General features: G+C 40.3%; 1 protein-coding gene and 1 pseudogene across 1 annotated transcript in view; one reads left to right on the top strand and one right to left on the bottom strand.

Annotated features, from left to right (window-relative positions):
• LOC122890977 (antigen WC1.1-like) overlaps window positions 1-8,728 on the bottom strand; it is a 41,586-nt gene extending 32,858 nt beyond the window's left edge. The window contains exons 1-3 of the mRNA XM_044226394.1: window positions 8,704-8,728; window positions 7,129-7,449; window positions 22-324 (exon numbers count right to left, since the gene is read on the bottom strand). Coding sequence (XP_044082329.1) covers window positions 22-324; window positions 7,129-7,449; window positions 8,704-8,728 — 649 coding nt within the window. The remainder of the gene's footprint in view (window positions 1-21; window positions 325-7,128; window positions 7,450-8,703) is intronic.
• Window positions 8,729-8,861: 133 nt separating this feature from the next.
• Window positions 8,862-9,742, top strand: LOC122890978 (annotated as a pseudogene).
• The last annotated feature ends 6,616 nt before the right edge of the window (window positions 9,743-16,358 follow it).

Raw genomic sequence — 16,358 nt, forward strand, 5'->3', positions numbered from 1 at the left:
AAGTCCCACTCTGCATCTCACCTGAACAGAAAACTTGAACAGCCCCACGGTGGCATGCATCTCCTGGACAGGATTCGTTGTGGCAAAACCAGAGCTCAGGCTCATGCCCCTTACACTGAAATTCTTTAGGCCAGACTCTATCTGACTCTCTGATAGACATATCTCCCAGGAAAGACACAGCTTTGCCACACCCCAGCTCTGCACAGATGACCTGGGCAGTGAGTAGCGTAAAGTTCCCATCAGAGAGTGGAACCCAGTCTTTTCCAGAATGCACTTCTACCCGCCCTAAGCAGGGTCCATCCCCTCCAGCTAGACGCACAAATCCTAAAAGAAAAAAGAAAACCAAACCAAGTAAGTCTTCATGATTCTAGTTTGGCAATTAGAAGTGGCATGTCATGCGTAATAGTATATGACCATTAGATGTCATAGTTAAAAGTTTTCCTTTTCCCAGGCATTGGGAAGGAGAAGAGGACTTGACAGTTGGTATCAGAATGGGACCTCCCTGAGTCAGTTTCTGAAGACAGATTATTTGGAGTAGCTGAATACTAGGAAAATATATTTTGGGGTTGTTTAGAGAAGTGAATTCCTCATCTGAGCCCAGGGAAACAGCATAATATGTAGGCATTCAAACCTGACTACAGAGGTATAAAGAACAGAACCAACAGACGGACATGGGCTATGATGGGGTAGAGATCTATCAGCCAGACAAGGTTAGAAAGTCATTCTGTCAAATTCTGGTCTGTCTCAAATTCTGGTCAATTTCTTTCCTAGGAGCTAACCCTCAAATGACTGAGGATTAAGAAAAACCATGAGATCTGTATCCATGAATGCATGACAGCCTGCAGACAGACTGACGCCTTGATATTAGAAATATAGACATTGTAATAATCCATGGCTATGATTCCAAATCTTATCTATCTGATAATTGTTTATGCCAAAATATTCCATGAACAACTTAGGTGACCTAAGTGGGAAAGAACATGAGTCTGGATATTAAGAAAGCTCAGAGAGTCAGGAGGGGAAGGGCGTGGTTCCAGCCATCTCTCTTAAAGGATATAAGAATAGCCACCTTCCAATCCATGAACACAAGATAACTTTTCCATTTATTTGTATATTCTTCATTTTCTTCTTAAATTTTTTATTCTTTTTTAAAAGATTTTATTTATTTATTTATTTGACGGACAGAGATCACAAGTAGTCAGAGAGGCAGGCAGAGAGAGAGGAGGAAGCAGGCTCATTGCTGAGGAGAGAGCCCAATGTGGGGCTCGATCCCAGGACCCTGAGATCATGACCTGAGCCGAAGGCAGAGGCTTTAACCCACTGAGCCACCCAGGTGCCCAAATTTTTTAATTTTTAAAAGAGTGAGCATTTAGGGGTGTCTGGGTACCTCAGTCATTAAGCATCTGTCTTCTCCTTAGGTCATGATCCCAGAGTCCTGGGATCAAACCCCGTATCGGGCTCTCTGCCCAGCGAGAAGCCTGCTTCTCCCTCTCCCACTGTTCCTGCTTGTGTTCTCTCTTGCTGTGTCTCTCTCTGTCAAATAAATAAATAAAATCTTTAAAAAAAATAAAACAGTAAGCATTAAATATATGCAGAAATTAGACAGATGACTGAATTAGCTGACAAAGTCTTTAAACCATTCATTAAATGTACTTAATGAAACATAAAGCAGCTTTTTAAAAACTAGAAAAAAAACAAATGGAGCTTCTAAAACTGAAAAATATAATAGCTGGAATGAAAAAAATTATCTAATTAACTTAAAAGATTAGATATTGCAGAATAAAAGAATTATGAAATTAAACACAGAACAGTAGAAGCTTTCTCTCTGAAGACCAGAGAGAAAAAGCAGAAAAATCACCTATGAAAATGCATCTCAAAACCGAATGAAAATAAAAACGTTTTCATACAAATAAAAGTGATAGAATTTGAGGCCACCAGAACTGCATTACACAAAAATGTTAAAGTTCAAGCTAAAGGAAAATAGTAACAGATGAAAACATGAATCTATGTTTTCAAAGCTATAAAGACTACTGTAAATTATAAATCTGTGGGTAAATATAAAAAAAACTTTGTCTCATTTCTAAAATAATAGAATATTTAAGGCAAATATAATAACCATGTGTTATAAGATTTATGATATATTTATAAGTAAAACGTATGACAACAATAGCAGAAATGATGAGAGAATGGAAGCATACTGTGTAAGGTCTTATATGTTGTGATATAATATCATTTGAAGGCAAAATGTGATTACAGAGTAATAATTTCAACATTATGGTAAACTCTAAGCAAAGCAATATATCTAATAAACCAATAGAGTAAATAAAATAGAATACTAAAAATATTCAAAGATTAAAATAGTAATAAAGAATACATAAGACAACTGCAAGTCAGTAGACTTACACCCAAGCATATCAACAATTACATTAAATTGAAATAATTTAAATACTTCAAATAAAAACAAGATAACCATACTGGACAGAAATAAGACATCACTTCAATTATATCTCAATAAAACTAGGGAAAAAGAGTAAGACACACCATATGTTGTCCACAAAAACATATACATTAAATATAAACACAGAAACAGGGATGTCTGGGTGGCTCAGTCAGTGAAGCATCTGACTCTTGATTTCAGCTCAGGTCATGATCTCAGAGCCCTGAGATCAAGTCCCGCACCAGCTCCATATTGAGGGTAGAGCCTGATTGAGGTTCTCCCTCTCCCTCTGTCCCTCCCCCTCCCTCTCTTTCTAAAATAAAATTAAAATTTTAAAAAATTAACACAGAAACCTATTAAAAGTGTCAGAAAAGATAAGCCATGCAAGCACTAATCTAAGAAAGCTGTCGTTATCTATGTTAACATCAGACAAACTAAGACTATAAGACAAGGAATATGTTCAAAAATAAAGAAGAAACATTTCATGATGATAAAATACAAAAGAAATCATTTAATACCAAAATTAGTGGGACACCACTAAAGCAGTGCTTAGAAGAAAATCTAGAGCCTTGACACTTCCTTGATACATACATTAAAATACAAAAGAAAAATTAAATATAAATGATCTAAGATTCCAACTCAAGAATCTACAAAAATAACAGCAAATCATAACCAAAAGAGAAGAATGTAAACTAAGAAACAAATCAGTGAGGTAGAAAACAAATACAATAAGGAAAATCAACAGAGTACATTGGTGATTCTTTTTAAAAGAATAGTAAAACTGATCATCTTCTAGTAGACCTGATCAAGCAAAAAATGAGGAAATAAACAAATTAACAATATCAGGGATGAAAGGGGGTTATCATTATGGATCCTATCAATATGTAAAAGATAATAAGATATGAACAAATTTTGTCCTAATTTGAAAATTTTATTTATAATAGTATGAGTTCTTGAAAACTAATTACTGATTAAATTTATCGATTTTATCAAAAACTATACAAAAATTTATGGAAAATCCAAATATTCTTATATTTGTTAAAGAAGTAAAACTCATATTATATTGAGGCAGGTGGGTGGCTCAGTTGGTTAAACATCTTCAGCTCAGGGGTCAGGTCGTAGTCCACGGGTCCTAGAATCTAGCACCTTGTTGGGTTCCCTGATGAGCAGGGAGCCAGCTTCTTCCTCTCCCTCTGCCCTCCACTCCCTCCCCCCGCCCCTGCTCCTGCTCGCTCTCACTCTCTCTCATTCTCTCTCCCTCAAATAAATAAATAAAATCTTAAAAAAAAAAAAGAAAGAAATAGAGCTCATATTGTAAAAACTTCCCACAAGTGAATTGCAAGCTTCAAATACCTGTGGAGCTCAAAAACAACTCCTACACTCCCACAGAGGAAGAGAAGGAAAGAAGAAATGAGAACAAGAAGTCTAAAACAGTAGCTGTAGTGAATGTATGAATTAACATGGATCTCCAGTCCCCAGCCTCTCCTCCTAAAGTTAATTGCGTCTTCCTACCCTTGCCATTTTGTACCTCAGAGCTGTAGCCCTTCCCAAGCTGTGAAGCCCCTCCCCAATCTTTTTCCTAGAACCCTCTGAAATCCTCTCTATTTCAAACAAGCTCCTCTGTACTCTTCACAGATCATTCTTTCTACCTCTGGATTTTTGCTAAACACAATATTTCTAACAATCTACTAGAGGCTGAAATTTCTCTTTCAAACCCCTTTCCTAAAATTGAGAGAAAGGAATTCCAAGAACCAATTTAAAATTCTGCAGAAGGGCGCCTGGTGGCTCAGTGGATTAAAGCCGCTGCCGCCTTCGGCTCCGGTCATGATCTCAGGGTCCTGGAATCGAGCCCCACATCAGGCTCTCTACTCAGCAGGGAGCCTGCTTACCTTCTCTCTCTGCCTGCCTCTCTGCCTGCTTGTGATCTCTGTCTGTCAAATAAATAAACAAAATCTTTAAAAGTAAATAAATAAAATAAAATTTTTCAGAAGGTGTGGTTTCCTTTTCTTACCAATGCTACATCACCACCACTTTGACTTTTCTTTACATCATTAAAACATGTTCTGGAAAATATAGAAACAGACCGGAGAGTAAAAACTGAGGACAAAGAGATCAGTCAAAGAAAACTGAAGCATTTCATTAAAATATGAGAATTTAAGTTAAAGCAATGGTAATGGTAATCAGGGAGTAAAAAACAAAACCAAAGTTCAGGTGCCGTACCACTCTCAAACTCTTTTTATCTTTACATGTGCCTTAACTGGAATTAATATCAAAAGCATCAATTCTTAAGATAATAATAGAAGTGCCAGCATCACCTACTCCATTTTTACTCAGATACTGGTTTATCAAAATAAGGCAGGTCCCCTGCAGTGTTTCCATGACTTTATATTTTTCACAGTTAATAACCATGACTATAATCCTGACAACAGGAATATTACTTGAAATGTCAGAAAACAAGTTTTCTTTAAAAAAAAAAGTCCTAACTGAAGGTAGTAAACTCAAATGCCCCTTGAAAATAATTATTTTTTAAAATAATAATAAAGAGGAAGGGAGGAAACTTTTGAGATGATAGATAGCTTTATGACACAGATCATGCTATTTTCACAGATATATACTTACCTCCAAACTCATCAAGTTGTATACATTAAATACATACAGTTTTCTGGATGTCAATCACACCTCAATAGAGTAGCTCTCAAAAAAGAAAATAGTTGTGTTTTTAGGGACCTGAATTAGTATCACCAAAGATCTACTGAAGTTACAATTTGAAAAGATCATTTTTTCCAGTGACTTTCCTCATGCAGATAACAAAAATACTGACTGGTTATAAGATCATGCTGTTAGGTTGCCATAGACGTAGTCAAATATTCTCAAGTCTCCACCTGTCCCACCACTCCATCAGATGGGATGGCCCTTTTTTAAGACCCAAATACCTACCTTAGGGAATTCATTGTGATATCTAATAATATCTTCCCAAGTCAAACTGGTTTTTTTTAAGGATTTTATTTGACAAAGAGAGAAAGAGCACAAGCAGGGGGAAGGGCAGAGGAAGAGGGAGAAGCAGGAGCCCCACTGAGCAGGGAACCCAATGCAGGGCTTGATCCTAGGACACTGGGATCATGACCTGAGCTGAAGGCGATGCTTAACTGACTGAGCCACCCCAGGTGCCCCAAATCAAACTGTTCTGATGGCATTAGTGATGGACTTTTCATCAATCATTGTGATAACTACTGAAAACATCTCTGACAAATACAGACACTACCCACTCACACTTTAGTTTTATTGCTGTCTTTACTGCCTCCACTTCGGCACACGCCAAATACACTTAGGTGGCATCGAGCACGTCTTATGTGCCACCTCAGGTTCTCTTGGCCTCACTGCCCTTACCGTCCTTTACCCAGCTATTGTATTCCTCAGCTCAGATCTTGATCCCAGAGTCCTGAGATTGAGCCTCAGGTCAGGTTCCCTGCTCAACGGGGAGTCTGCTTCTCCCTCTCCCTCTGCCCCTCCCCACTGCTCAAAATCTCTCTCTCTCTCTCTTTCTCTAATAAATAGAATCTTTCAAAAATAAATAAAATAGACTCTTTTTTTCAATTTATTTATTTTCAGAAAAACATTATTCATTATTTTTTCACCACACCCAGTGCTCCATGCAAGCCGTGCCCTCTATAATACCCACCACCTGGTAAATAGACTCTTAATCTAGCAATCTTAATCTAGCAATCAGGGTTGCTGGGGGGTGGGGAGGTAGGGATAAGGTGGTTGGGTTATGGACATTGGGGAGGGTATGTGCTATGGTGAGTGCTATGAAATGTGAAATGTGTAAGCCTGATGATTCACAGACCTGTACCCTGGGGGCAAATAATACATTATGTGAAAATAAAATAATTTTAAAAAATTAAAAGTAAATTAAATAATTAAAACAATTTTTTTTATATTTTCCTGCTGCCTCAATGTCTTCACAAACAGGCTGTGAGCACACCACCCAGGTGACCAGGTGTACCAATGAGTTAACAATGACACCTGCCACCAGTCCCCTTCTTCCCCTCTCCTGAGTATGAGCTACTAACATTCAAATGTATCATTGAAATCCCCTTATGCCCTTTGCTTGTATACTCTCCCTTGACCCCCAATATGGTCATTTATGGTCATACCGGTCTTTACTCTCTTCCTTGGATCTTTAACTGCTTGCTTGAGCTGGCTCCCTTGGCTCTTCTTCCATGTGGCCCCCTGGCAACATGAAGTGACTCTACCTCTCTAGGAGTATAATAAACTTTGTTTTCCTGAATCTCTCCTGTGTCCCCTCTTGTGGTTGCATCTGACTGACCATCTCATGAAAGAAAAAAAAAAGAAAGAAAGAAAGAAAGAAAGAAAGAAAAAAACAGCTGTCATAATGAAACTTACTTCATACAGGAACAACCCAGCAGTTGTACCTGTATGAAACACTTGACCCCACCTTCCTACCTCTTATGACACACCACAGAGATCTGAAGGGCCCAGTGATCCAAAGGTTTAGATCCTTCACTGTCCAGGACCCAGCAAGTCCTTAGGCTGCCTTGAGCACCTAAAACTCTAGGAGTCATTGTGTGACTGGGGTCTTCACCCAAGGATGTGATCCTGTTAGTTATTCTGGGAATGAAACCAAGGCTATTCCTACTGGGTATTTCCTTGACAGATCAGACAGACCTTACCTGAGCACACTACTCCAGCGTCCCTACTATGGGAGTAGCCTCGAAAATGGTAGTCTTGAAGAGTATTATGAGAACAGTCATTGAGAGTTAGTTTTGTCCCTTTACAAACAGTATTTACAAGCCAAATGGGCCCAACGCCTCGTCCAAAATAAGCGTCTCTGCGAGCATCAACAGCATGTCCACATTCCAGCTGTTTGCATACCACATCTGCAGCCTGCAGGTACCACCTGTAATCATATACTGTGCCCCATTTTCCTTTGTATTTCACTTCCACTCTCCCCTCACAGCGGTGGCTCCCATTCACCAGCCTCAGCTCCGTAACTGTAAGAGAGACACAGACTCAGAACCCAAGACACAGGAGAGATTTTAGGATCTTAGCGGTATGTTGGTAAGTCTTTAAAAATGAGTTCTCTGGGGGAGAAAGAAAAAAAAATCCTCTCATGTATAGCAACTGTTGATTTCTGTGGTATAAATATTCCCACTGTGGTCAATTTTAAGCTACCGCTGTGGCATCGCTGAACATGGAGTTGGGAAAAGATGCACACAATTGTTTCTCACAAGCAGGTAGACTCAACTCCATGCATACCATTCAGGACAGGCCTTTAGATGACTCTAGATGCTGCCTTCCCAGCAGGCATGCATAAGGCTCGTAAGGGCCCAAATTCCCCCACCTCAGTTACAGTTCATGCCCCATGAAGTCAGTGGAAGAATATTCCCATTCCTTCTCTGTCCCACAGGAACTACTCTTTTTTTTCTTTTTTTTTAATTTATTTTTTATTTATTTTCAGCACAACAGTATTCATTATTTTTTCACCACACCCAGTGCTCCATGTAATCCGTGCCCTCTATAATACCCACCACCTGGTACCCCAACCTCCCACCACCCCGCCACAGGAACTACTCTTATCTAGCTTTGGAAGAGAGGACTGTGGTAAACGGCCTCAAAAATGTCCTGATTATTCCTGCTTCCCAATATTCACACTCATGAAATCCTCCTTGCACGTGAATGTGGCTTAAACTTAGTAACATTCATCTAACAATGGAATTTGGTAAAAGTGATGCAATGTCACTTTAAAAATCAGGTTTCAGGGGCGCCTGGGTGGCTCGGTGGATTGGGCCTCTGCCTTCAGCTCGGGTCGTGATCTCAGAGTCCTGGGATCGAGCCCCACAACAGGCTCTCTGCTCAGCAAGAAGCCTGCTTCCTCCTCCCTCTCTGCCTACTTGTGATCTCTCTCTCTCTCTCTGTTAAATAAATAAAATCTTTAAAAAAAAATCAGGTTTCAACAAGATGAAACCAGAGAGGGAGACAAACCATAAGAGAGTGTTAATCTCTGGAAACAAACTGAGGGTTGCTGGAGGGGAGGGGAGTAGGAGGGCTGGGGCGGCTGGGTGATAGACATAGGGGAGGGTACGTGCTGTGGTGAGGGTTGTGACTTGTGCAAGACTGATGAATCACAGACCTGTACCCTGAAACAAATAATACATTATATGTTAATTTCCAAAATGGGGAGAAAAAAATTAGGTTTCAAGACAACTCTGGTTTCTCTTGTTGACCAGTCTTGCTCTCTCATTTGCTTGCTCCAGTGAAGCCAGCTGCCATCCTGTGAGCTGCATGTGGAGAAATCCACATGATAAGAACCTGAGGTAGGCCTCTAGTCAAGAGCCAGCAAGGGACTGAGGTTCTCAGTCCACCAGGGACTGAATGTTGCCAATAACAATGTAAATAAGCTTGGATGGTCCCATCTTGCAAGGTGGCAGATGAAAAAGCTAAGAAACCAGATACTAAGGAAAAGAAACCTGATGCCAAGGAGGCTAATGCCAGTGGCAAAGCTAAGAAGGGTAACCTGAAGGCTAAAACGCCAAAGAAGGGGAAGACCCACTGCAGCTGAAACCCTGTCCTTGTCAGAGGAATTGGCAGATACTCCCAGTCGGTTATGTATTCCAGAAAGGCCATGTACAAGAAATATTCGGCAGCTAAATCCAGGGTTGAAAAGAAAAAGGAGAAGTTTGTTGCTACTGTCACAAAACCAGGTGGTGGTGACAAGAACGGTGGTAGCCAGGTGGTTAAACTTGGCAAAATGCTGAGGTATTATCCTTCTGAAGATGTGCCTCAAAAGCTGTTGAGCCTTGGCAAAAAACCTTTCAGCGCATGAGAAAACTGCAAGTTAACATCACCCCTGGGACCATTTTGATCATCTTCAATGGGCACCACAGAGGCAACAGGGTAGTTTTCCTGAAGCAACTGAACAGTGGTTTGCTACTTGTGACTGGACCTCTGTCCCTCAATCCAGTTCCTCTGCATAGAACACACCAGAAATTCATCATTGGTACTTCTACCAAAATTTATATCAGCAGTGTGAAAATCCCCAAACATCGCACTGATGCTTACTTCAAGAAGAAGAAGCTGCATAAGCCCAGATATCAGGAGGGTGAGATCTTTGATACCAAGAAAGAGAAATATGGGATTACAGAGCATGGCAAGGTCGATCAGAAAGCTACAGACTTGCAATTCTGCCAAAAATCAAGGCTGTTCTTCAGCTTCAAGGCTACCTCCACTCTGTGTTTTCTCTCACAAATGGAGTATACCCTCACAAATTGGTGTTCTAAATTTCTTACAGAGAACCTAATTAAATAACTGGTCTTTTAAAAAAAATAAGCTTGGATGGTATTCAATCCCATTTGAACCTTAAGATAATTGCAACCTTGTGAGAGATCAGGAATCAGAGGACCCAGATAAACCACGCCAAGATTCCTGGCCCACAGAAACTATGAGATACTAGATAGTTGTTGTTTTAAGCAGCTGAGTTTGGAAGTAATTTATTGTACAGCAATATATTACTAACTTAGGGGTTCCCTCCATAGTCAGAAAAGAGCAAGTTGGACAAGCTAGAGATATATGTATAAGTGTCTTAATCACTTCATCCAAATAAGACTACTTCCTAAGTGGCCAGTTATGTGACCTTGGTCCTACCTGGAAATGGGATCTAAACCACATCTTTCTTGTCATATCAGTTTCTTATCCATAGAATAGGTTCCTTCTCTCTCGTCCAGAACAGAGAAGTGGGAAGAAGGTAAAGGGTACAGTGCAAGAAGGGAGCCATCCTGTCAAGCTTCCTCAGTTATTTTTTTTAAGTCTAACATTGAGGTAAGAGTAAAAGATTCAAATGGGATCCTAGAAGTGTGTAAGAAACTACTATTATCGGGGTGCCTGGGTGGCTCAGTGTGTTAAGCCTCTGCCTTCGGCTCAGGTCATGGTCTCAGGGTCCTGGGACCGAGCCCCATGTCGGGCTCTCTGCCCAGCAGGAAGCCTGCTTCCCGCCCCTCCCCATATACTTGTGATCTCTCTGTCAAATAAATAAATAAAAACTTTAAAAAAAGAGAGACTACTTTTATTAGTAGTAAAATCATCAAAATAATAATAATAATAAAATCATCAAAGTTTCCATCAGCTGTGTGTCCTACTCTTGATTTCAGCTCAGGTCATGATCTCAGGGTAGTGAAATCAAGCCCCACATCAGGCTCTGTGCTGGGTGTGGAGCCTGCTTAAGAGTCCCTTCCTCTGCCTCTGCCCCTCCCCCTCCTCAAATAAATAAAATCTTTTAAAATAATAGTAATAAAATAATGAATGGGAGAAGCAGGTCCTGTGCTAAATGCTGTTAACACAGAAAATAACTAGACAATTTTCTTGCCTTCAGGTGGTTTGTATTTAGTTGGTGACATAAGCAAGCAGATGATTTCATTACTCTGAAAAGTTCCAAGAGACTTTCTTAGTAGTAGTAAGCTTGGTTATTTGAATTTATCTCTCTGCTGAAAATTAAATAAAAAGTGAAATAAAACATAGTAAAAATGATCATTAAAGATTAAAGACATGATAAGATGGGAAGGAAAAATCAAGTCAAGTCTGTAGGGAAAATGGGAATTCATTGAGACACAAGAGCATGGAATGTGCTTTTGCCTGACAGCATTAGCCTATTCAAGAAAACGCATTTTTTTATGGCCTTTGGTGGTAAGGAGGCACAAATCAAATCCCAAACCCATACCCAGATGAGATATCTAATAGAAGCCAGTCCCCACAATAAGCTGGGATATCAGTTGAAGTAGACATGCCTTGTATAAAATCACATTTAAAATCTGAATCTCAGGACACCTGGGTGGCTCAGTGGGTTAAAGCCTCTGCCTTCAGCACAGGTCATGATCTCAGGGTCCTGGGATCAAGTCCCACAACAGGCTCTCTGCTCGTTGGGGAGCCTGCTTCCCCCTCTCTCTCTGCCTGGCTCTCTGCCTACTTGTGATCTCTCTGTCAAATAAATAAATAAAATCTTTAAAAAATAATAAAAAATAAAATAAATGAATCAATAAAATCTGGAAGAGGGTGCTGCTCCTACAAAGGCACAGACACCTGTGCAGAGCTACAGGAATCAAGGATAATCAAGGTGAAATGATTCCACTAAAGGAATACAGTAAACCTCCACCACATGGTCCCAAAGAAATGGAGACACAGGAATTACCCAACAAAAGATTCAAAATAAATGTTCTAAAGATTCTCAGAGAACTACAAGAAAACATAAGTAAACAATAGAGTAATATTAGGAAACCAATACACAAACAAAATGAGAATATCAACAAAGAACTAGAAAACATAAAAAAGAACCAAACGGAAATTTTGGAGCTGACAAATACAATGACTGAGATGAAGAATTCAATAAAAATCTTCAACAGTAGTCTTAACAAAACAGAAGAAAGAATCGGTGAGTTAAAAGGCAAATCATTCGAAATTATCCAGTCAGATGAGCAAATGAAAAAGAGTAAAAAGGAATGAAGAAAGCCTATCATATTTACAGGACACCATCAAAAGAATCACCAGAGCCACGGAAGAAGAAGGGAGAGAGAATTCGGTAGAGAGCTTATTTAGAGAAATAATGCCTAAGAAGTTCCTAAACTGGGGAAGAGATTTAGACGTCCAAGTTCATAAAGCTAAGAGGTCATCGCAAAATTTCAATCCAAAGTCATCTCATCCGAGCCAAACTGTAATAAAACTGCCTAAAATCAAACATAACGAGAGAATTTTAAAAACATCAAGAGAAAAAAATTTCAATACAAGGAAATCCACATAAGACAACCAGTAGAAAAAAAAAAAAGACAACCAGTAGATTTCTTAGCAGAGTTCTTGCAAGCCAGGAGAGAATAATATGATATGTTCAAAGTGCTAAAAATAAACTTCCAATCAAGAATGCTTTACCCAGGGGCACTTGGGTGGCTCAGTTGGTTAGGCAACCGCCTTCAGCTCAGGTCATGATTCTGGGGTCCCAGGATCAAGTCTCACATCAGGCTCCCTGCTCAGCGGGGAGTCTGCTTCTCCCTCTGACCTCTCCCCTCTCATGGTCTCTCTCTCTCTCTCAAATAAATAAATAAAATCTTAAAAAAGAAAAGAATGCTTTACCCAGCATGTTGTCCTTCAAAAATGATGGAAAGATAAAGACTTCTGTTAACAAATAGAAGCTAAGAAAATTCATCACCCCTAGAACTGTATTTAAAAAAAACACTAAAATGAATTCTTCAAGCTGAAATAAAAAACGTTTAGTTAGTAACATGAGAACATATAAAAATATGTAACACACTGGTAAAGTATATAGTCAGATTCCAAATACTCAAACACTATAATATGGTGATGTATTAACTACTTAACTCCAGCATAAAGGTTAAAGGATACAAGTATTAAAAGTAACTGTAGCTAAAGGATGCTTGGGTGGCTCAGTCAGTTAAATGTCTGACTCCTGATTTTGGTTCAGGTCAAAATTTCAGGGTTGTGACATCAAGCCCAACATCAGGCTCCGGGCTGGGTGTGGAGCCTGCTTAAGATTCTCTCTCTCCCTGTCCCTCAGCCCCTTCTGCACTCATGATATCTCTCTCTCTCTCTTAAAAAACAAAAACAAAAAACTTTAACTAAAACAATTTGTTAATGGATATACAATATAAAATGATGTAAGTTGTAACATCAAAAACATAAAAGAGGAAGTGTAAAAGGGTAGAGTTTCTATATGAGATTAAAGTTAAATTATTACCAGTGTAAAGCAGACTGGTTTTGTTTTTCTTTTTTAATATTTTATTTATTTATTTATTTGACAGAGATCACAAGTAGGCAGAGAGATAGGGAGAGAGAGACTGTGGGAAGCAGTTTCCCTGCCGAGCAGATTTGGGGCTCGATCCCAAGACCCCAGGATCCTGACCTGAGCTGAAGGCAGAGGCTTAACCCACTGAGCCACGCAGGCGCCCCTAAAGTAAACTGTTTTATATTAAGGTGTTTTATGTAAGCTCATGGTAACCACAGAGAGAGAACCTATAGTAGAGTCACAAAAGATAAAGATAAGAGTCAAATCATACCACTATGAAAATCATCAGTTTACAAAGGAAGACAGCAAGAGGAAGAAAGGAATAAGAGAACTATAGAACAGCCAGAAAACAATAAGAAGTCATTAGTTAAATCCTACAGATTAATAATTTCTCTAAGTGTAAATGGACTGCGCTCTCCAATCAAAAGACTTAGAGTAACTGAAAGGATAAAAACAAAAAGACCAGGGGTGCCTGGGTGGCTCAGTGGGTTAAAACCTCTGCCTTCGGCTCAGGTCATGATCCCAGGGTGCTGGGATCGAGCCCCGCATCAGGCTATCTGCTCAGCTGGGAGACTGCTTCCTCCTCTCTCTCTGCCTGTCTCTCTGCCTCCTTGTGATCTCTGTCTGTCAAATAAATAAATAAAATCTTTTAAAAAAAAAGGCCAGATATATGCTGCCTACAAGATATTCACCTCAGCTTTAAGTACCAACACAGAATGAAAGTGAAAGGATTAAAAAAGATAGTCCATGGAAATGGAAACCAAAAGAAAATAGAGATAGCCATACTTGTAAAAGACAAAATAAACCTCAGTCAAAAGCTGTAAAAGAGACAAATAAAGCCCTTATATAATGATAAAGTGGTCGATTCGCCCAGAGGATATAACAATTGTGAATATATGCTTCCAACACTAGAGCACTACATATATTAAGCAAACACGAACAGATCCAGAGGGAGAACTAGAAAACAATAAAATAATAAGTAGAGAGGACTTTCAAAGATGGCGGGGAAGTAGGAGGAGGCGCCCTTTCAACCTGTACCTTAAAGTGAACTGATTACCTTCCAAAGAACTCCGATCACCCACGAAATCAGCCTGAGATCAGAATTATACACGTCTGGATCTCTACCAGAGCAGAAGACGCCAGTGGGCAGGTAAAGCGGAGTGGGAAAGTCGGACTGATACCAGAAGATAAACAAAAGGGGGAGGAAGCCACCAGAGGCGACCCATTCGAAAGTAATATCCCAATACGAGAGTGCCCTGCCTCTGGGGACCAGCATTAACTCGGGAGTCTGGTAAAAAGCACTCAAAAAGAGCCAAGGATCACCGGGGGGGGGGGAAATTGTGGGAATCGGGGTGTTAGGGACAGGGGCTTAAGTCCCCAGACCCAGGACAGCCCCCCCTGGCACAGAGCCAGAGTGCGGCAGAGAAACCAGGCCTTGGTCCCTGAACCACCAGCGTGCCTGAGAGCACGTGGCCCCCGGCTCCCGTGAGGGGCTGGGAGCCTCGCCAGCCGGCAGAAGCACAGCCTTTTTGCAGTCCCCACGCAAGTGCCCTGCTGTGCCATCAGAGTCCGAGTCGCGCCCCGCGCCCTCCCCTGGGAGAGGTGTGCACAGGTGCCGGCCGGTGCTCTCGGACCTGGAAAGACCAGGCACTCCCAGCCTGGGCCAGCGGGAAAATCTCAGTGTGCAATCACTGCTTGGAACCTCTCTGGCGGTCGGGAGCTGCCCAGACAGCCGCCGCTGCCGTGGTTTTGGGTACAAGCAAAAAACCCCTAAGTCCCCAGGGACCGCAACTGGGAACCTACTCTGCCAGTGGCCAAGGGGGCATTTATTTGGGCTCTGCAGCCAGACTGAGGCTTTTCTCTGAGAGGGAGGTCAGGGTGGAATTTGCTTTCCTCTAAACCTACAAAAACCATCAAAAGCGGTCAAGGAGAGAGAGAAAAACAAAAGTGAACAAATATAAAAACCTCCAGAGGGGGCACCTGAGTGGCTCAGTGGGTTAAAGCCTCTGCCTTCGGCTCAGGTCATGATCCCAGGGTCCTAGGATCAAGCCCCATGTTGGGCTCTCTGCTTGACAGGGAGCCTCCTTACTCCTCTCTCTCTGCCTGCCTCTCTGCCTACTTGTGACCTCTCTCTCTCTCTGTCAAGTAGATAAAAAATATCTTAAAAAAAAAAAAAAAAAAAAACCTCCAGAGAACAAAAGCCTGAAAAAACCGTTTCCTCAGAGCCCACCCCCTTGAGGGGGCTGGGAGGACTTAACTCAGAGAACATCATTGACTAAACACCCAAGTGGTAGGCCCCTCCCCCAGAAAACCAACCAGGAAAGGAAAAAAAAAAAAAAAAGACGACAAGAGAACAACCACCACTACTTCATAGGACAATTTTTATTATTAATTCGTTCCCACTACTCTGGCTCGTTTTTTTATATAGATAATTTTTTAACATATTTACCATCACAGTGAGATGTCCAGTACATCAAATTCCATAATAACCTTCTAACCTGAAATTTTTGATACATACACCTGTGTTTTCCTTTTGCATTTCTATTTTTTAAATTTCTTTTTTTTTTAATTTTAGTTTAGTTTAGTCTAGTTAATTCCTTTTTTAAATTTTTATTTTCTAATATTCATGTAGAGTTAAACTTCAAGGTAATCCCCTTTCCCCAATCAATGCCACCCCTATAGGTAAACCAATTCCTAATCCCCCTTTATCTTAAGAAAGTTGAGTCCTTTAACAAAGATATCAAGATACATCCAGGAAGAATCAAAACAACCTTCCTCACCCACACTGAGAATTTACAACCACTCTCCCATCTTTTTCTTCCACCAGTGTTTCTGTGTTTTTGTGTTTGTCCTGATAATATATAAATCTTACACTCGGGGTTCTTTTTGATGAGGTTCTTCCTTTATTTGCATATATATATATGCAAATATATTTTTTTTTCTCTTGTCATATATTTTATCAGTCTTTTTGTTTGTCTGTTTTTGTTTGTATACTTCATAAATCTTATCTTGGGGCCCATTTGGGCTGAACCTTCTCTTTCATCTCACCTTTCATTCCTCTCTCTCTCTCTCTCTTTTTTTTTTCTTTTCCTTTTCTTTTTCCTCTCATTTGGGTGGGGA

This window comes from Neovison vison, chromosome 12 (assembly GCF_020171115.1).
Source record: "Neovison vison isolate M4711 chromosome 12, ASM_NN_V1, whole genome shotgun sequence".
Taxonomy (NCBI): Eukaryota; Metazoa; Chordata; class Mammalia; order Carnivora; family Mustelidae; genus Neogale; species Neogale vison.